Here is a 20,966-nt window from a genome sequence, read left to right on the forward strand (position 1 = left end):
ACTCAGAGAACTACAGTACCTGGTCGCGTGGTAATAATCTTCTTCCGAGCTCCGTCGCAGCAACAGTAGCGGAAAGACTCGGATACAAATCGCCGAAGAGCTCCGCATAGGAAATGACTCCTAGTGATCCTCTACTCGAGAGCAGAAGATCTCTAGCGTGTCATTTCGAGTAGAACTCAGTAAACAGGTTCTGAGAAGGAAGAATCCTCCTTGCGACCAGTATCCAAGAGATACGGGTCTTAAGAGTAGCAAGACCAGTAAAGAGGCTGTGCCTTCCAACAAAATGTATTGGAAGGCCAGCCAGGAGAATAGCGAGCCGACGAGCCTCCCAGAAACAGCATAAAAGCCGGTGTTGGGAGGACTCTGGCTCCCCAGAATCGTCAACTGTCTTAAACGGCACATCAGCGCACACCCTTGCCAACCAATTGTTTGCCGACCTGTTCGCTGTCCTGCTTGTGTTAGAACCGTCCTTGATTCACTGTTTTTCTCGCTGGACTCTCAGTAAGTCCAGCCTCTTTTCTCTTTATCACCTCGGGAATTATTCCCTATCTATCTATTTGGGAATCTGTCGAACTACCCCCGCTTGTCGGACCCCGGACAACACAGGATCCACTACCCCTGCTCGTCAGGCCCTGTAAGAACCGCCCCGGAGGGCACCATAACCATTCCGCTGCTCTCGCGGCCCCTCCGTTACATCCCATATATTAGGGATATAAAAACTTTAACACCATCATCCTACCGCGTCTACCGACGCGCTCACTCGCCGCAGTCACTCGTGTAGCTAGAGGACTTCGTGTCTTGGCATCACCAAGCCTGACACATACTCTCAGGGCCACAACCCATTGTGCCTTATTCCTCATTGACTTGGGTGCCACCCACAGTGTCATGAGTGACAATTTCATTGACAAACACGGTCTGCGGTGCAGACCAACGTTGAGTGAGAGAACCATCTCAGGTTTCGACGGATCTAGGAGCAGGACTTCTAGAGAGATTGACTTAATCCTTGGTGACGACCAAGCCCCAACAACTTTTATCGTCACCAGGCTGAAGGACTCCTATGACGGAATCCTGGGCATGGCTTGGATCCGCCAATACGGACACCTGATTGATTGGAGGGAGCGCCGTATTTGGGCGCACCTAGAACACCCCAATCCAGATCAAATCGCGGCCGCCGAAGCGGTTTTGTCTTGCCCAACAAACACCTCCAGCGATGGGGCGGAGCCCATAGGGAGGCAAGCAAGGGTATTTGACGAGGGGGTGCGCACTACGTGCGGTAAAACACCCCTGCAATGTGAGTCCCTTATTCCCCACACTCAACCCAATTCTTCAGGAACCGCTGGCAAGCGGACACATTCTTTGGATCATCAGACAGAACAGACTACGGCGACGGCCAAGCAATGGGACAGCATCGCAACAGCCGACGCGGTTTTGTCTTGCCCGACAAAACCCTCCAGCAACGGGGTGGAGCCCGTAGGGAGGCAAGCAAGGGTATTTGACGAGGGGGTGCGCACTACGTGCGGTAAAACACCCCCGCAATGTGAGTCCGCCGCGCACTCCTCTCTTCCCCTTGTGTTAGGAATATCTGGCAAGCGGGCTTCCCTTTCAGAACCTTCCAACCAGCCCCACGTCGCCGCGGCGAAGACTTCTTGGTCAACCTCAGCACACCTAGCGGCCCAGGCAAAAAGGACGGATCCGCAGCGAACGGCGGAGGAGCTGGTCCCAAGACAATACCACCAATACCTGGGGATGTTTCACAAGTCAGAAGCGCAACGACTTCCACCCCGCTACAAGTATGATTTCCGGGTAGACCTGATCCCGGGTGCAACACCTCAGGCTAGCCGCATCATCCCGCTGTCACCCGCGGAAAATGAGGCGCTAGACACCTTGGTTGAGGAGGGTCTAGATCACGGTACTATACGGCGTACTACATTTCCTTGGGCGGCGCCAGTGCTATTTACCAGAAAGAAGGACGGCAATCTGCGGCCCTGTTTTGATTACCAAAAGCTAAACGCCCTCACAGTCAAAAACAAATATCCGCTCCCCCTTACAATGGATCTGGTCGACAGCCTTTTAGACGCGGACAAATTCACGAAATTGGATCTCCGGAATGCCTATGGCAACCTCTGTGTGGCCGAAGGGGATGAAGACAAGCTCGCATTCATATGTCGTGCGGGCCAGTTTGCGCCACTGACAATGCCATTCGGGCCGACGGGTGCGCCAGGCTTCTTCCAATATTTCATGCAAGATATACTATTAGGTCAAATCGGCAAGGAAACCGCGGCTTACCTAGACAACATCATGATCTACACCCAAAAAGGATCCAACCAAGAAGCAGCGGTTAGTGGTATACCGGAAATACTGAGCAAGCACAATTTATGGCTAAAACCCAAAAAATGTGAATTCTCAAGAGAAGAGGTCGAATATCTAGGCCTATTGATATCTTGTAACAGGTTGAGGATGGACCCGACGAAGTTCAAGGCTGTAACAGAGTGGCCGGCGCCAGCAAACGTGACCGAACTACAACGGTTCATTGGCTTCGGCAATTTTTACCAACGCTTCATAGATCACTTCTCAGGAACAACACGACCACTGCACGATCTGACCAAGTTGGGCGCAAGGTTTATATGGGACGGGCGTTTTCAAGCCGTGTTCAATGCGCTGAAGTTGGCTTTTACCACAGCCCCTATTTTGAAAATAGCCGACCCCACCAGAGATGCTTTCAAGGCACTCGAATGCAATTGCTTTATGTTAACTTCATAGCACGTTTTGCTTGAACCCCCGGATGTGGTGGTTGTAAGTGTTGTACAACTATGGCCGGGATTTGGTCATATTGGTCCCAACATCAGTTGACGCTTTGCCCAACTCATCCGCAAGTCTTTTGTAACTCAGTTGACACCCAGATGGAACCCAATGAAAACCTCCACCAAGTTAAACAAGAAAATGATTAAATCATATTCTTAGTTGTCCCTCTCAGCCCCTAGTCACTATATGCAGTTGACCTGAGTCAAAGTATTAAACTTTGAAATCTGTCACAGCAGATGTTTGTTTTGATAGATCCCAACACCACCATACACATGGAGCAGTGATCTTTTGGTTGGACCAGTCGAGCTCTGTCAGCAGCGCATCCTTAGGGACCGAGTATGCGGACCCAAGAACCTGCTCAAACACTTCAGGCAGATCGGTGTACATCTGTTATGCAGTGTTATGCCATTAGTTGCATGATAAGCATCATCTATCTTCTGCTGACACAAGTATAAACTAGAAATGCATGTATCGACACTGTTGAGAGATACCCCCTAATATCCAGGGATACATCCCCCTTCGGGTCTTGGGTTCTTCTTCAGCCAAAAAGGGACAGCATGTCAAAGGCCAGTCTGCCACCATAAGTGTTGAAGTGCAGGCAAGAAACTCGAACCTGACATATCGTCCCGCTTTCACCCCCCAATCCCAGCTTTGAAATTGAGTTCTAACTCCATTATGGCCGGAGTTTTCTGCCTAGGTCAAATCGTTCTTACATTTACCTCAACATACTCCATCGCTCCCCTTGATGTTCCTCGTGTTGCTTTCCTTCAGCGAGGTAACCACCGAGTACACGTGTTAGGTTCAGCAACCCAGTCTTTTGGAGATCTCAGCGAGGTTCAGAGCAGGTGTGTCGGACAGTTGCTAGGACCTGTTGGAGGATGTTCCACTCGAATGAATGAAGCAAGATTTCCGAGTTCGGACCCTTCCTTAATTAAACTCCACGCATTTGTTGCCACAAAGACTCCAACACTTTCTCAACTTTGGGGTTGTGTTTTCAGTCGTTCGATGGATGTTCAAACGGTTCTTTCTGCATTCTCTAGAGCAGGCATTGAGCTCCTGTCAATCTGGAACTACAACCCAACTATTTTCTTCGACATACCACACCTTATGTCTGCCACTCATCGACTTGGCCCATCTGATGATGACCGGTGGCTTCAGCCATACCTTATACGATGCCGCACAACATTGAAGGATCACCAACTGAGCGCCCTCAGGTTTTTGAAAAACAACGAATCCAACACAGACACTATCTCACAACTCTGGAACCACCCGGACAACAGATGGATCAGGGATAATGTCGATGATTCGACTGGACCAATGACTAGCGATGAACATGCAAAACCACGAGGTTCAATACTTGCCGATGACATGGGTCTTGGAAAGACATTAACAGCGTTGATTTTCATTCTAGCCACTAGCCAATCAGCCCTGGATTTTCGCCGTTCTAGTCTTGGCAATACACCACTGATGTCTGCTGCTACACTTATCATATGTCCTCTGGCGACGCTTTCGAACTGGGAGAACGAAATCCGAATGCATTTTCATGCACAAGCGATTCCCTACTGTGTTTTCCACGGGAAAAATCGAGGAGGTATAACACTCGAGGAGCTAACATCTTCAATGGTTGTCCTGACAACATATGAGATGATTGGGACGGACGAGGACACTACGACGAGCCGGCCGATGATTGAACCCTTAAATATTTGTTGGTTCAGGATAGTGTTGGATGAAGCTCAGTGGGTTAAATTGAGAACTATGTCCCAATGATTTCTTTCAGTGCAAGAAAGAGAAACTGATTAATTATATATATGTGACATATAGTATGATCAGGAACCGATGTGCTACCAGGACAAAGCTTATTCACCGTCTGAATGCAAAATTTTTCCTATGTCTGACTGGGACTCCCCTGCAGAACCGCTTGACAGATCTGCAAAGCCTCGTCCAATTGTTGAGGATCAAACCATGGAGTGACGAGTGGATGTGGAGGAATTTCCTCATACCTAACATAAATGTCGGCTCAATCGAAGCAATCAGATCGTTAACCAGGCTCATGGAGGGAGTATGCTTGCGGAGGACGAAGGATGTCTTATTGAACCTGCCACCAAAGACCGAATATGCTGTGGTTGTCCATCTCAGCGCTGAATGGGAGAAAGTGTCACATGAACTCCATCAGACTTTTGTGGAGAATTTTGGAAGATTGAGAACATCAGCCGATTCTTGGGATTCAGGTGAATTCTTCCGCCAACTTACGAGGATCCGACAATTTTGTAATCACCCACTTTTTGCAAGGGAAGAGATCGAGTTTGGGGTGAATTGGGAATGGAATCACTCTGCAAAGTTGATTCACCTGATGGATAAGCTTAATAAATTTGATGGTCAAGGAAGTCAACGAAGCAGACCAAAGTCTGTAATATTCTCAAACTATGTTGGCTTCTTGAACATGTGAGTGATTCAACTGAACTCTGAAGGTTGAACTGAGGTTCGCAATTTTACATCTACTCTGCTGACAAAAACACTGGTTTTCTTGTAAGAATTGAAATCGGCCTCAAAGCGAACGGTATAAAATCCACATGGCTCAAAGGGGAAATGAGCATATCACAGCGTGACAAGAGCCTTGATGGTTTTCGGGGTGATACAGGGTGTGACGTACTGCTTGGGTCAATCGCAGCAGCAGGGGTGGGGATTGATTTAAGATGTGCTGAAAATGTTTTTATCATGGTGAGTGTAGACAAGGCAAGAAGCATATGCACAGAGATCTAAAAAGAGTCTTATTTTTCAAGGAACCGGGTTGGAATCCGGCGATGGAGGCGCAAGCTATAGACCGTTTGTATCGGTTGGGGCAGGTCAAGCCAGTGAGTGTATATAGGTACTATGTACATGGCACGTTGGAGATGAACATATACCAGGTACAGAGACGGAAAGGAGAATTGGCTATGTACGTGAGTTTTCTTTGAAGTTGTTAAGCTCCCTTTGGTGACAAAGCGAATGATCCGTATCGTATTCCAGGTTGAGCGTTCCTTCGGGTGGTGATGAACAATACAAGGCAGCTCAGTTAATAATGATGAACATGATTAGTTGAATCGCATACTCCTGAACTCACAATATAGTTGAATCATTTCGAAAAGCTCAGAGAAGTTCATGTAAGGTTTTGGGTTGAGGAGTAGTTTTTGTGCATTGTCAAGTGTATTGATGTATTCGGGTGCGTAGCAGTTGATTGGTAAGTTTATCGGAACGTCAGAAAACGTGGTAAGAACAGAAGCCTGAATCAAGCGACGGTTCTCTATTGTAAAGCTGTCTACAAATTTCGGGCCTTTGGTGTTCTTCTTCTTGTGGATGTGAACTTTGTCCAGTTTCTGTGCGAGGAGGCTGAATTCAGAGGACCTCCACAAGAGAGGAACTTTGACAAGTGACTTGTCCGGAAGCCTTTCCGTTTCAGATGAGCATTTAATCGGATCAAAGAGCCCCTTCGTTTCATTTGATACGTCAAGCGTGGAGAGTGTCTGTTGGCGGTGTGTCTGAAGCTGGAGAATATCATTCTTGTGATCAATGACCTGGAGCAAATATGAGTCAGAAACCCAGATGGCTTACCTGACTCCTCCACTTGGATTTCAACTCGGATTTTTTCTTCTTATCCCGGCCGTCTGTGGAATACTTTCCCAACCTGAGCCCCTCAGCACGCCCAAGGAACCATCGATGCAAGGTACCCATGTGGAGTTTTGGATTGGAAGCTTCGTTAGGGTCGATGTAGAATATCTTGAAAACACTAGACTGATGGGCATGTCTCCAGTGTTTGAGAATGAATTGAGCAATCGACTGATTCCAGGGCGAGTCCCAAGGGTGCTGCCACGCGAAGGTTGCTCCAGGAAATCCAGATGCAGTAAGATCTTCCAAATACAATGTGCGGAACACAACAGGTATCTTCTCGTTTTTGAGGGAACAGGCACTTTCCGGAACTTGAGATATGGGATGGATCAATATTGAGTGTGGAAGGGCGCAGCCTCTATGGAAATCTTGTGGGGAGGGAGAAAGCCTCCATACCTCAGAAGATTTGGTGTTCATGTCTAGCAGGCAACGGGTGAAGGAAGAAATACTTCTACACAGAGGTGACGTTGATTTGGGGAGTACAGTAGAATAGAAACTATTGATTTTACGACCGTTGGTTGGAGGATTGTTCCCGCTGAAGTGAGAGTGAGCCGAAATTTTCATCGTGGGATGTTGTGTGAGTGTTGGGGCAAAGTCTGAGAAGGAATTCGCGGCAGGATCTTATACCCACGAAGGGTGATGTGGGGGTGAGGGTTGGGTGAAGACATGGCCCGCATTTCTACCCTTTGTTTTGTAACTCTCAAAGGCTTATCGGTAGGGAGATATTGCATGAAAGGGCGCACAGCATATTTTTATGTAAAGCATTTCGTGCAGGGTCACATGTTTGGCTTGCTTTGGTTGACGTGTTCTTGTCATGAAAACGTACGCGCGTACGTTTTCATGACAAGATGCCTGGAGTCCGACTCGAGTTTTCGCAATGGAATGAAGCGGTGTGGTGGACAATCTGGTACACGCGGAGGAGTCAAGCCTTTTGCCGCGCACGGCGCGCGCCGGAGGACGGCAGGATTCAAGACATCAAGGCTTCCTCCAGATTCAGCGGCGCGGCGTGGCGCTCATCCTCAAGGCGTTTCAGGTTTTCTATTTTCTTCTTTCCCTTCTCTTTTCTTTTTTTTTTTTTTTTTTTTTGGTTGGTTCTGTTTCCTTGGCCCTGTTTTCCTTCTTTAGTTTAGCTTCTATCATGTTTGTTCTTTTTCTTTCACTTTGCGCGCTTTGGTTAGGTTTTGGATGAGGAGGGTTGGTTGTTTTGTTCCTGTTTTGTTTTGTTTCTGTCTTTGTCTTATGTTGTTGTAGCGCGCGTGTGCGCGCTAGGTTGTGATGAGCTGTCTTTTAGATGTCACAAACTCCAAAGTTTGAGTTCAGTTCGAACTCAGGCTTTGGAGCGGCATGGACCCACTCTGAACCATATAGTTTTCAGTCAATCCATCAAAGTTCAAAGTTCACGTCTTGGCATTTGTTTGCCCGAATCTCACGGCTTTTAAGTTCTTTACCCCGCAAAACGTCGATCTCCTCCACCTTCCTGGTTTAGATCACACCTCTCACTCCTGCCGGCAGTATCCCGGCCTCTCTCAAAACAAACCCGCCGACGCGCATCTCCCGCCGTCGTAAAATCAAACCCCCTTCACGCTTACACGAATCTCAGCGCTCTATTTCGGCCAATCATCCCGGAGGGCATACGTAGATAAATCTCAGCTTTTCTTTTTCCCCTCCCCGAACTGCTGCCGGCCTAGCACCGGCCAGAGTTCCTCAGCGGACAGTCGTTCAACATGTCCAATTCACCAACAACACCAGGTACCCCCGGGCAGAAGCTACCAATGGCTTGTACACGGCAGGACGACCGCCCCATGCCCTCAATGGTACTTAAACAGAACACAGGCACCCCATGCGGAAATATGTGTTGCGATTGCACAGTCCACAGAAGGTTTCTTCACATTTAGCTCCTGTGGGAGTGGCAGCACTATCATACTTGATCTATCAAGCCATCAAAAATTGATGGTGTGTGTGCTATCGGTGTGGACTTTGGAGTGCTTGATCCAGAATTGTATGTAATGGGGCATGAGTATCACAAAATTTGGAAAGGGTACAGCTTCAGAAGTGGATGTTGAGTTACAGAGAATTCTGTTTGAGATAGCCTAAGTCCAACGGTTTGGCTTTGACAGAATAGGCAGTGGCCAGAGAGAAAAAGTTAAGGGTTTGTCAGAGGCACATGCCAAATGTGCGGACTCGGAAGAGGGAAGTGCGGCATTGACTGTACCTTGGTGGAACAGCACCTCCACACATCTATTGACCATGGGCCTATTCCGAAGAACCCGGCGCAACATCGGTGGTGGCATCTTTTGCAAACTCGACGGGCCCTAACATAAGTTGACAGTATTAGTTGCTTGTGTGCTGAAGCCGACATGGGAACGCAAGGAGTTCAAACCTCTTCCAAATCGATTTCTTCTGGCCATCCAGGTGGCCTTGACGTTGGGGATAGCCCAGTGAGGAATTTTGTGGTCGAAGGCATCGGCATCCAGTTTACACTGGAGGTGAAAACAGTGATTCCAATTCTTCCAGTCACGGGACCAGTTTTCTTGGATGTCGACCGGAGCGGGTTCCCTGTCAGGGGGAAGTTCAATTCCGTCTACAACACGATCTATCCTCTCTTGCATGGCTTTGATCCAGTGCAGTTGGGTTTGATTGAAACTAAAAGTGGAGGGCATGATGGTATTTTCAAAAGTGGCACTAGCTTCGGTGAGGAGATGACAAATGGGGGTGATGGGTTGATTTTCAACTTCCCCAGTGGCAGGGGCTGTTTAAGTTCAGCACACTGATCTGTTTAAGGTAGTAAGCTATGTGTTTTACTGCGAGTCTCAAACATCCCTGAGGCCAAAACAAACGATTGAATAAGAAGTGAGCATGTTGGACCTTAAGTGGAATTAGTCACTGCAAGATATGAATTTCTGATGGCCCGACAATCTCCCCACCACATATGAATCACCTGATCCACAGGTCTTCTGGACACCGTGCGTATGCATGGCTTGCTGTGAAGATTCGGAGAAAAACACAATACATAGGCTGTGGCACGATTCAGATCAGAAGACGTGCTTTTTGATTCTTTCCACTCCAATGCCCAGCTGCAAACATGAATTTGGGAGGTGACGTGACTCCGCTGCATTGGCCACATGATTGAGGGTGATTCAAAGTGAAACTACACTGCATATCCTATCAAGAAGGATGCCGCAATGGCACGCAAACACACAGCTAAAGGCTCCCTGCCTCTTGTGTGACTTTCGAAATCCGCAACGTCAACGTAACCCCCAACACCCGCTCCCATCCTTCATTTTATTCCATGAAGTCAAATCATCCCACCTACGTATGTCATTGTACATCTTCCGGATGCAATGCTACACAGCATCAAGAAGAAGGAATCGGGGTGGTCCCAGGAAGAGTACTGTCAAAGGTTGCATATCAAGCACACCAACTTAAAGAAGCCCAGTTACAATCACGGACATTAGTCGTCTCTCGGCCACAGCTTGGAGTTGGTAGCTCATGTGAAGTAAGCTGCCAGCATCTATCATCCATATGGTCTGTCATGCTAATCATGAGGTGTTCGACTGTGGAACAATACGGCACCAACAGAATGGACCAACTCCTCCTGCCGTCGTCCCAGGTGAGGAATCCCAAAGCAGTGTTCGGCCTCTGCTACTGGAGGAAGATTTCTGTACACAAGTCATGGTGCAAATGGCACAGTCCGTCCTCAGAAACCGACTCAGCAAGTCAGGTGCATCCGACTTCCTTCAGGCGGCTCGTGAAAATGTGGTCTTGCTCTCGAGAATCTGGGCTACGGGGGATACCGATACCGCACCCAACGCTTCAAGGATTGTGGCCCAGATACCCCACACTCGTGAAGCTGTTTTTAACCGTCTTGGGATTAACCCCACCATCACTACGCAGGTTTGCTGCAAGAAATGTTTTGCTTTGTACCCGACGGGCGATCCTCAAAACCCTTGCCCAAAAAAATGTAACCGGCCCTTCCTGTCCTCGTATCAAACATTTTGCAAGTGGGCAAAGGCAAATGAAGTGAAGCCAGAATGTAACACTGACCTGCATAAACTGAACCGCAAGAATGAACTGAAGCCGTTGCGTACCTTCAGCTATGTCAAACTTGAGACTTGGCTCAAGGCACGACTTTCTGTATCACACTTTGAGGCTCTGTTAGATTCCAGCCTCGTTGCTCATTCTGGAAGTGCTGATGGGATTATGGAGGATGTGTGGGATGGAAAGGTGTGGCAGGAGTTTCCAGAGACTGAAGGGGGTAACGGTATCTTCACCAAGAATTCCGGGAACCTTGTATTCAGCCTTTATCTAGACTGGTTCAATGCGGAAGGATCATCAAACCTCGGTTCTCACAACTCTGTCGGTGCAATTACTCTGATATGCTTGAATCTCCCGCCTGGTGAACGCTACAAGATCGAGAACATTTTTCTTTTTGGCGTGATTCCTGGCCCTAAGGAGCCCAGCCTCGAACAAGTCAACCATCTACTGCGTCCTCTAGTAGCGGAGCTTCAGTCCTTTTGGGAGGGAGTCCAATTTCAATCCACCGCATCATACCCAAACGGCCGGGTCATCCGCGCGGCACTATTCCCCCTGATTGCAGACCTTCCAGCACTACGCAAAACAGCTGGCTTTGGAAGTCATGCAGCAACCTTATTCTGCTCCTTCTGTCTGATGGATAAGAAGGACATCGAAGAAATAGACCCATCAAAATTCCCTGGACGAAGCAATGAGCAACACCTACTTCACGCAAAACAGTGGTTAGCACTCAAGAGCTACGTCGAGCGCAAACATTTCATGAAGAACCATGGTGCAAGATGGAGTGTTCTTAATGACCTACCGTACTGGCTTCCAGTAGACCATTGCTCAATCGAGCTTATGCATGCTCTCGTTCTTGGCGACTTGAAAGATCACAGCATGCGATTCTTGTACCTCCCGTCAGCAGCGAAACTGCTGAAATCCACGCAGGAGAAGGAGGAAGAGTGGCAGATGGATGACCACTATTCGGCTCTTCCATTCACTGACCTCTTTCCCTCCGAACCAAAGAAGAATCCGGGAAAGCGCAAGCGTAATGAGGAACCCAATGATACAACTGAAGAACTCGGGCGCCGGCCGAAGAGAGGCAAAGTACCCGAACCAGGTCCTTCAACAAAAGGGAAACATTGTGCTGTTTCAGGAGCTGAGTGTCAAGCCTCCTCAGGGCAAAGCTCTCACACCACCCAAGGAAGCCACTCGTACAAACTACGGGCTCGAAAACAAGCGGTTTACGTCGAATGCAGCGAGAATCCAGATACTGAACACTCCGAAGACAACGGTAATAGTGATTGTACTGAGCGGGGACCCAAGAGAAACAAATCGTTGACACCACTGGGAAAGGAGGGTGCTATCTCGCATCGCATGAGGCCTGATGAGCTTGAGGTGGTTCGAAGAACACTGATTCACACTACCATTCCATCCTGGATTGACCAAGTTCCCCACAATTTAGGGGCAGCAAGTCATGGATCCCTCAAGGCTGCCGAGTGGCTGATTCTCTACAAGGTTTACTACCCAATGGCCTTGATACCTGTCTGGAAGAAAACTTATGTGGAATGTGCGACAGCAGAAGAAAAGGAAAGAGTTTCAACATTGCTAGACTCGACCACTCTTCTTTCCAGGATAGCACATTTCCTTACCTTGCCAAAGATCAACCCCAAGGATCTACCAGAACTTGATGACCTCATAGTCAAATACCGAAAATGTCTCCGCAAAGGCTGGCCGCAGCATCCAACTAAGCCTAACCTGCATTTGACACAGCACTATTCTGATGTCATACGGAGGTTTGGTCCACCTAGATCAACAGCGGCATGGGCTCAGGAACGCGTTAACGGGATGCTGCAAAGATTACCAACAAATCACCACCCTTGTCAGTCTGTTAATGCTCATTGTGTTTGCGTCCTGTGCAGCTGACAAATGTCACACCTTCTTGTGTAGCCGAGATTCCCAAGACCCTGTTGAAGAATTGGCACATAAACTCCACCCTTCAAATCGTCACCCGCGGCCAGAAAGAGAACAAAGCCCTGTCGGTCAGCACAGCTGTATCAGAGATGGAGACTGAGAGGCCAAGTCGGGATCTCGATGCGCAGATGATGAAGAAGTGGAAGCGAGCTATTGCGGGGAAGGAGTCATCCAGGGGAAAGCTTGCTGCAAATCCCACGGAACTCAATGCTACAGTATCGACCAGAAAGATGATGACCATCAATGGGAAGAACTTCTCCACAGCCCGGCATCATCTCGGAAACTCGTATGTTGAGTATTTATTTGGTCGCGACCAAAGGTTTGGCACAATCGAGGAGATATTTTGCTCCATACAAACCCCGGGGAAAATCTGGCTCATAATTAGCCCTTTCAAGGAACTGGACAAGACGGAGGATCCATACAATGAATATCCTGACCTGAATTGCCGATTGGTTCGAGACGAGTTGGAAGTGGCTGTTGTCGTGGAGCAGGAAAAAATTATTGGACATGTGGCAGTCCTGAAGAACCCCGGTGGAACATTTGGCATTCAAAGTAGAACTGTCACGGCTGTTGGATTAGGTACATTGGTCAGTATTTGTATTCTGATGCGGTTGTGGCTGTTCTCTGACAGTTTGTTTGTACAGGGATGGGAAGGGCTTGTTTGATGTGTGAGAAAATTACGCACAATGTTTGCTTGCATTTGGGCTATTTTGAAAGGGGGTGTTATGAAAGGGGCAGATTTACCTCTGAGGCACGGTTCTTGGGTTCCTGTTCTTCTTTATCAAAACTGCCTACTCTGTATATAGTGTGCCGATGTTGTTGTCAACCCAAGGTTATGTCCACTACACGATTTCCCCATCAATCTTGCCCCCCCCCCCGTGTCTGATCATTCGTTGAGGAATCCAGAATTAATTTTGATCGGAAATTCTATAAGTTGCCTAAATTTATATCATCTTTCAACTTGAACTGCCCAATATCATGAATGCTGAACCGCTCGGCGAGGACTCTGGAGAAGGAAATGAAGGCCTTGGTCAAACAGGAGCTCCAACGGGAGCTGGGGGATCCGATGCACAAGATAACGGACGCGAGCATAGCTGGATAACCAATATCATCGACAGAATCCTGCCCAACTTGGCTGACGCACCTGATGGTAGTAGATCTGCTGGTAAAACTTCTCCCGTCCAGTCTTGAGTCAATTATGCGTGTGTTCTTGTTCCAGTGGAAACTGATCCTGCGTTGTGTTTTCATCTTTCAGGATCAAGGCCTGCTGGATCGTTGAACACTGAGAGCATCACTGAACGTCAGCGATTGGATCCCAACTTCATCGTTGAGCATGCCAGAGGGGTAAGAGCTCATGAAGAGGAGCGTGGGGCTCGGAGCCGGGAGGAACGCCGAGCACGCGGAATCGCTAAGAAGGCCACTCTCAATGAGCACTGCGACAAATATTCTCGTGGAATTCAACACTTCCTCAAGTTCTTTCTAGGTGGACCGACGGACCCACAAGACTATCCTGCATCACCGTCATCCCAAGAAAAGGAGGCTCTTTACTGGGTGGACGGGCGATCAAGACTGATCATTGAGCAACTCGAGCGGTTGCGTTCCAGTCTTTCTTCAAGATCTACCGCCGAGCAAGATTTCTTCCTGGCACAGGCCGAGAAGGAGATTCGGAAGAAAATTCCACTGCCGGTGTTCCACCCAGCTCCGCGAAAGGGCGATCTTGGAGGAGGAAAGCCGATCAGTCTCCAAACAAAGGGCGATGTTGAGAGAGCGCTAGCCTTGGCCGGAATCTCGAGGTTCACATTCGATTGGCATGTTCCCGGTGATGAGGATTCGACTTGGAACTCTGTGGTTGTTGAAGTGATGGGATTGAAAGCGGTGGAATGGCTTGGCCGATCGATGAAAATAAGTCAGGAGGAGTCCGGACAGGCCGCTGCTATTATTAATCGTTGGCTCAAAACTAAATCTAAGGAGATCCAGCAGTACGGAGGTATGGATCTAACCGAGTACAACTCTCTCAAATCCAAAAAAGCGACGAAGGCATTATACCAGAGGTGGCGCAAGAAAGTAAGTGTTGCTTGGCCTGCTCAAATTGATTTTTTCTGTCACATCAGCTGATCTGTCACTTCCCTATTGAAACAGATCAAGGATGCGCGTTGTAGAATGGCAGATAGCGTCTTTCATGAAATTCCTCAACTGGCTGTGGTACTGGAGGACAACGATTGCCACTCGGACATTGAAGACGGACCTGATGGAGGAAATCCGATCAGCGTATTTCCGCCTTGGCGTAGCATTCACCTCACCGAAATACTTCACCATCTCGATCGCATGGTGCAAGTCCAAGCTACTCATCACAAAACCATCGAGACAAACAAGAAGATGTACGCGCGTTCGGCCCGCAACCACAAGAAGAATGTTGGAGGACCAATTGGGGTTGCGCGTGACTGGCCAAACGATTGTTACGATCAAGCGTTTTGGAGAGGTCTCAGCAAATTTGAGCAGGACACTATCTCAAAGGTCGACAAAGTCGATATTGAAAATCTCGCTCTGGGGTTGACCAAGCTTTGCCGAACAGGACACAACACGGGGACTAGTGGACCACCAGATCGAGGAGGGACAGGGGGGGCTCAGAAGCGTCGTCAGTCTCATGATCATAGTGAAGGGACGGGTGGTGGGGTTCCTGGTCCCAGTGGATCGATGAATGTTGACTGAGGTAGAAAATACATGCTGTGTCCTAAATGTAGTTTATTCTGTTCCATGGCCGTGGAGAAAGTGTTTTGGCATGAAAATTTCATCTACTATGTCGGACCGGTGCTGTGTCTTGAGCTTCTAGATGTTACAGATGGTTTCCATCGATCCCGCAGTAGCTGTTCGTGTATTTCAGTAATCTCGTCACAAATGGTGTGAACGATGTGGCATGTGTCCCCATGTGTCCCCAGCGACGCCATGTCATGAAAACGTACGCGCGTACGTTTTCATGACAGACGGCTGAGCTCCAAGCCCTATTGGCACTGGTGCCTCTAGCAGGCATCCATTGCCCCAGCGAGCACCCTGAAGAAAAAGCTGAGGCCAATGCTGACTCAACGGCTGATGAAGGGTGGTGTTATCCTTGATTACGGCTGACTTCATCCATCCTTCCCTTGTACTTGTCACCAACATGTGGCCTTGTTGGTGGGAGGGAATTTGGCAGTCCACTTAAGCTTCAGGCACCCATCCGACCCAACACGGGCCGTTCCATCTGTGGCAGAGGTCCAAGCAAATTGGGGGTACAGCCACATCAAGCAAGATAGTTTTCTCGAAGGTCTTCCATTCAGGTCACAAGGTGTATATTCATGCCATGACCGGTGGGACCATCCCTACAAATCTTGAAAGTTGATTATGGTGTTCCTTTGTCTACCTTTGTCTATGCGATCCCGGAGCAACCCAGAAAATCTCTGCTCAGAATTGCTTACATCATCCTTTGTGTCTTAGAGTAGATCGTGGGTGCACTACACCCTTTGTTGCCGCCTCACCTAGAATCCAGTGCACTACATAAACAGGCACTTGTCCTTCCTGGTTCAACAATTCCCTCACCTCCCTCAGCATCACGACCCCCGAAGATTTGTCCCATCGCCTCTCTCCAATCTCCCCATCGGTCCAATTACCTCGCAAAGCACTGCACCGATGAGTAGCAATGATCCAGACCCTGGTCCCCCGGTTCCTCTACCAGCCCAGTCATCCATTTCTTTGGAGGATCCCTCCACGCCTCCACCAAGTAAGACATCTTTCCACTGCACCCTTGTTGTTCCTCCTGTCTATATCTGTCACTGACTCAATTGTATAGCCTTACAATTTATACAGCAGAACTTCCCTGGTCAGCCCTTGCCAGCACCGACATTTGAAGAGTTTGCGTTGTCCTCCACAATTCACAGCCTTCCCGAGCCCCTCCACCCTGGCCAATCTGTTCTAGAAAGCGAAATTCAGCAGATTACCGCTGAAGAATTCAATCGGAACATCAAAACTGCTGAAACGACTCTACTCGGCTTGACCAACTTGAAGCTCCCCAGGAGTTTGAAGCGGAAGATTGCTGAATGTGCTCATGACATCGAACACTCCAAAAAAAGTACGTCTACCATCGATCATTACACACATTGCGCATCAGCAAGGACTAATTGATCTTGTTTGCTTCAGCATTTGAGCAGACTGGGGAAATTCCAGAAGACAAGGGGATCCGGATCAATCAAGCCCGGCCATCTCGTGTCTCCTCCGCCATTGCAACCTCAACATCCACATCGACCAAAAAACCCACCAAGCGGATCAAAAAGGCCCGCTCGGTCAACCCAGCTTCCCTTCTGACCAAAGGCGATAAACCCGCGGCGGATGTCAATTCAACTACTGTAGCAACCATTTCTGACGGTCATGATGCCGCCCCCTCTGGCGCCAACAACACATCACAGGCCCCCTCACCTCGTCCAGCCACCACTCTTGGCACCCCTCCCCCGACAAATCCCAACCCTATCACGCAAACTAAATCTCCGGTGGAGGTTTCCAAACCCGTCGACCCCCCAGATTCCCAGTCGGCACCAGAGGCATCACACGGTGCAAATTCTGGCTCTGCCGATGTAAATGGTGGTATGTTGCCTCATTGTTCCTTGTCTTTTTTCTTTCTTTTTTTCATGTACATCTTGATTCAAGCCGTGAAGCGCTCTGACAGCTGACTACATCTTTGAAATACCCTACCCTTGTCTGTCCCCCTGTAGACGAACATCATCACTCTGAGGAAACGCAACTCCTCGGCTCAGGTCTTGAACCCACTCCTGGGAATGATCATAATGATACTTCTCAGGCTTCTCAACTGCCATCTTCCTCACAGCCTAACCCGTCGGCCAGTGGGGTCGGAGGAACCACTGGCTCCTCGACATCTTTAACTATCCTCCAGTCAACCAACGTGCGAATGTCGGTCACTGCGATTGATCATGTAGTTGGTGGAGTGAAGCCAAATTGGGAGCGGTACAAAACTACGTGGGAAGCACTGTCCAACCTTGCTCTATTCCGAGCCCAATCTCTTCAGAGCCCCGGACCGCACGAGCCCCACTTGCACTTCGAAAGAACAACCTGCTCCTATGCGGCCTGGATCAAAACCATTGCCTCAGTGGGTAAGCCAGGAGTACCCTTTTTGATACCATCCAATCACTTAGCTGAACAAACGTGTGTGTTCTCCTCTCGCCCCAGCCGATGACTTTTTAGCTCCATCTCCAAACGATCAATGGAACTGTCCAGACGTCGTGGATTTTCCCTTAATTTCAGTCTTCTCCGAAAGGGAGAAAACCGGCTCCTCCGATCCTTTTATCTCCCCGACCGTAAAATCTAAACATCCTGAGTCCACCATCATCCGTTTTCTCCACCGCCTTCAAAGTCCACCCGCCACCGTCATAACTGATTGGGCCAAAGTTGTTGCTGCTTCCGTTGAGGTCATGGCTTTCAAGCTCTACAACCCTCCACCTCCGACTCCTGATACCAATCACGACACCCTCACCCAAGGCCTTCAGGTCCTCGAATGGGCTGAAGGGCTGAAGAAATCTCTCTCCACTTATGAAACACCTCCAGACTCTCAACCAACCTCGGCTGCCCCGGATGTTGAAATTATTTTACGCTCTCACGCCATCGATGTCCTGACAGATTTTGCGAAGACCATCATAGATGTCTTCATGGGCTACGTCATTTTCCAAGTACACGCCCTCAGTGGACCTCCGTTAACAAACAGCCAGCTCCAGCAACAATCCCGAGCCAAGAAAGCCTCAGGCAACTCATCAGTATCCGACCCCTCTGCGCTCAATTCAACTTCCCAAGATTCTCCCGTCAAGGCCAATAAAGCTGCTACACGGCGACTGCAATTATTCCAATCCAGGCATAACTTCCAGCCCCTCACCTACTTTGTTCTCGGTGGGGTTCGAGGCCTCTTCATCGCTTCGAAAAATTACCGTCACACCCCTGTGTCTGAATGTATGTCGTTCATTCAGTCAATGGCTGTGATAACTCAGCACTCAAAAGTCCCTCGCACACCCGAGGAACCAATTTGGAAGAATCTGTCAGCATACCTGCTCCAAATCTTCCAACCAGCATTCCAGTCGCCAGGGAAGATATTACCACTTCAAAAAAAGCCAGACCCGCATGAGCTTGCGCAGGCCATTACCGTCGACTTTCTAACCCATTGGAGGACGAAGCAGCCTACCTCTCCATTTCTGATCCCTCAGGCTCCTCATCAGATAACCAACAAATAAGGCAAGCTTCATTTTGTAGTTTGTGATCCCCCATTCCCTACTTCCTTATCCGACCTCAACCGACCTGCCTACATATCCTATTTTGTTATGCTTCTTGTGTGGGCTTCTCTCATGTTGCAAGCAATGTGAAACACCCGTCTCTTTTGTTTCACTTGGTTCATGGTAACTTTCACCATCCGAAATTATGACTTCCATTCAAAATGTTGTCTTTTGGGGAATTCCAAACCGTGGAGCTATCCTTATGTCAGATGGAACCGAATGCCAATTTTGGATTTGAGAAATCATTTGAGAGTAAAAACGCCCATGACCTCCGCTGATTTTCTTCTCCCCACAATCCACCAGATTTGTCTTGCTTGCACTCACACCTTGATACCTCGCTGTGTAACAGGAGGACACACTTTTGTGATAAGTTTCGCATAAGTCTCACCCAATACAGAGTAAACATGTGAAAATTGTTATCCGCCCCCCCCTTTTGAAGGGTGACCTGCCTGCCCCGGCAAGGAGAGATCCAACTTGTGCCGCCATCCAAAACACCTTCTCAAAGCACCAGAACTTCTGCTGTTAGCCCTCCCCCCCGGTGTCACACATCAATGAGACATAAATCATGATTTTACATACCAGTGAGCGCATGGAATGGTCACCACTAGAACCTTCCTCTTTCTTGAGGCCTGGTGGTGCTCGACCATCCACTCTTATCCCAAGAAACTCATGAACTTGTAAAAAAAGGAAAATCAAATCATTAAAACGTATATCTACTCAAGTGAGAACTCATCAAATAAGTTGAGAGTCAATCATGAACTGTTGAAGTCAGTGAATCATGATTCACCACCGCTTCTTCTCGATAGTCCCCCCCAGGGGAGATCGGGGTTGAAGGAGGCGCGCAGTGAAGTTGAGTGGCCACACTTGCTGCGCGGGAGAATTACAGTGTACTCTGCAGTTTACAGTGCCAGCCTGTATGTCCGATTATGTCCGCCCTGGCGGTCAGCTGTAATGTGATCAGGCAGGCTTTTACTATGGAAGTAGGCTGCAAGTTTACCCCTTGGGATTCCCAAACCAACGGTGGGTTGCAGGCACGACAATTTTGACCTATCTCGTGTGAAGAAGATGGAGAAACACAGTAAACATGACAGTTCATCCACAGAAAAGAGCGCTTGAGATATCACAAGCATGGCGGCGGTTTACGAGTAAAACTAAGGATTAGTTTTGATTTAAGATACATTTTCATACGTTTTTCTTAGCAGCATCGAGGAAAAAGAGGCAATGAATGGATGAATAACAAGAGGGAAGTCCACTGTTGAAATAAGTGGTTTTTATTCTGGAACTCGGAAAGGTCAAATATGATAGAAATGTGATCGTTTTTATTGAAATCTAAGCAAGGATGACTGGGATGATCTCTTTTTGCCTTGTTGTTTCTTTTGCAGCTTCTTGAGGGCCCAATCGTCTACTCTCAACATTTGGATCTTTTTGGGATCAGGCCTGAGGAAATATCGAGTTGATTCTGATTGTCCCAAGAGGTCCATGGTGTTGACCTTCCAAAAGTGCAGCATTCCCGGTTAACAAGGCATTATCAGGATGAGAGGAATGCTGATGTAGAGCCAATAACATACTGTTGTTTCCGCAATGTGAAGGTCCTTGTACGCATCAATCCCAACCTTCCCGCCAAACTTGATCCAGTCCCCACGTTTGAGCTGACGCATCTGATCCAAAACCTCCGAGTCCCAGGCAAGAAGTCGTATGCGGGCTCCCTGAAATGAGGTAACATGAGGTCATGATCAGCCAAAACATATAATAAACTCACACCCTCTGACTGATCAGACTACACACCGGCTTGGTAGATGGGTCCTGAACAGTCACATAAATTCGTCGAAAAGCGATCCGGTTATAATTGACACCCGTTACATATCCAGATCCCCAGACGCGGGCCTTGTGAAATTCCTCAACCAGCTCGAAGTGTTGGCCACAGTGGACCACCCACTTTCCTTTTCCCACGACAATCACCGGGATACTACCTACCATACTAGCAACGAGGTGCCCAGTGAAGAAGATCTCTGTCTCTGGTTCATGCATAAAAGGAGGAGGGTATGGACTATTCGACTGCAGAATGATGTGGAATTTGGAGAGTTCTGAATATTCACTGTGTTGGACGATGTCAGGGGAACTAATCACACTAGTAAGATGGATTGTATGATCTGACGCGCCATGAATTGAAGAGATCTCAGCAAGAGAAATGTGGAGGTTTCCGGATATCTCAAACATCACATCAGTTTTGCAAAAAGG

The 20,966-nt window shown here is 48.4% G+C and overlaps 2 protein-coding genes across 2 annotated transcripts in view; one reads left to right on the forward strand and one right to left on the reverse strand.

Annotated features, from left to right (window-relative positions):
• PtA15_9A561 (uncharacterized protein) overlaps positions 1-17,286 on the forward strand; it is a gene marked incomplete at both ends in the record, with an annotated part of 31,593 nt that extends 14,307 nt beyond the window's left edge. Inside the window, 2 exons of the mRNA XM_053172783.1 lie at positions 16,600-17,040; positions 17,255-17,286. Of these exons, the coding sequence (XP_053023989.1) occupies positions 16,600-17,040; positions 17,255-17,286 (473 nt within the window). The remainder of the gene's footprint in view (positions 1-16,599; positions 17,041-17,254) is intronic.
• A 2,761-nt stretch (positions 17,287-20,047) lies between these two features.
• On the reverse strand, positions 20,048-20,756 carry PtA15_9A562 (uncharacterized protein; the record flags this gene model as incomplete). The annotated part of the gene is made up of 3 exons (XM_053172784.1): positions 20,048-20,218; positions 20,297-20,434; positions 20,514-20,756. 3 exons carry the CDS (start codon positions 20,754-20,756, stop codon positions 20,048-20,050), a joined length of 552 nt encoding a protein of 183 aa, XP_053023990.1.
• Between the last annotated feature and the right edge of the window lie 210 nt (positions 20,757-20,966).

Source organism: Puccinia triticina, chromosome 9A, assembly GCF_026914185.1.
Source record: "Puccinia triticina chromosome 9A, complete sequence".
Taxonomy (NCBI): domain Eukaryota; kingdom Fungi; phylum Basidiomycota; class Pucciniomycetes; order Pucciniales; family Pucciniaceae; genus Puccinia; species Puccinia triticina.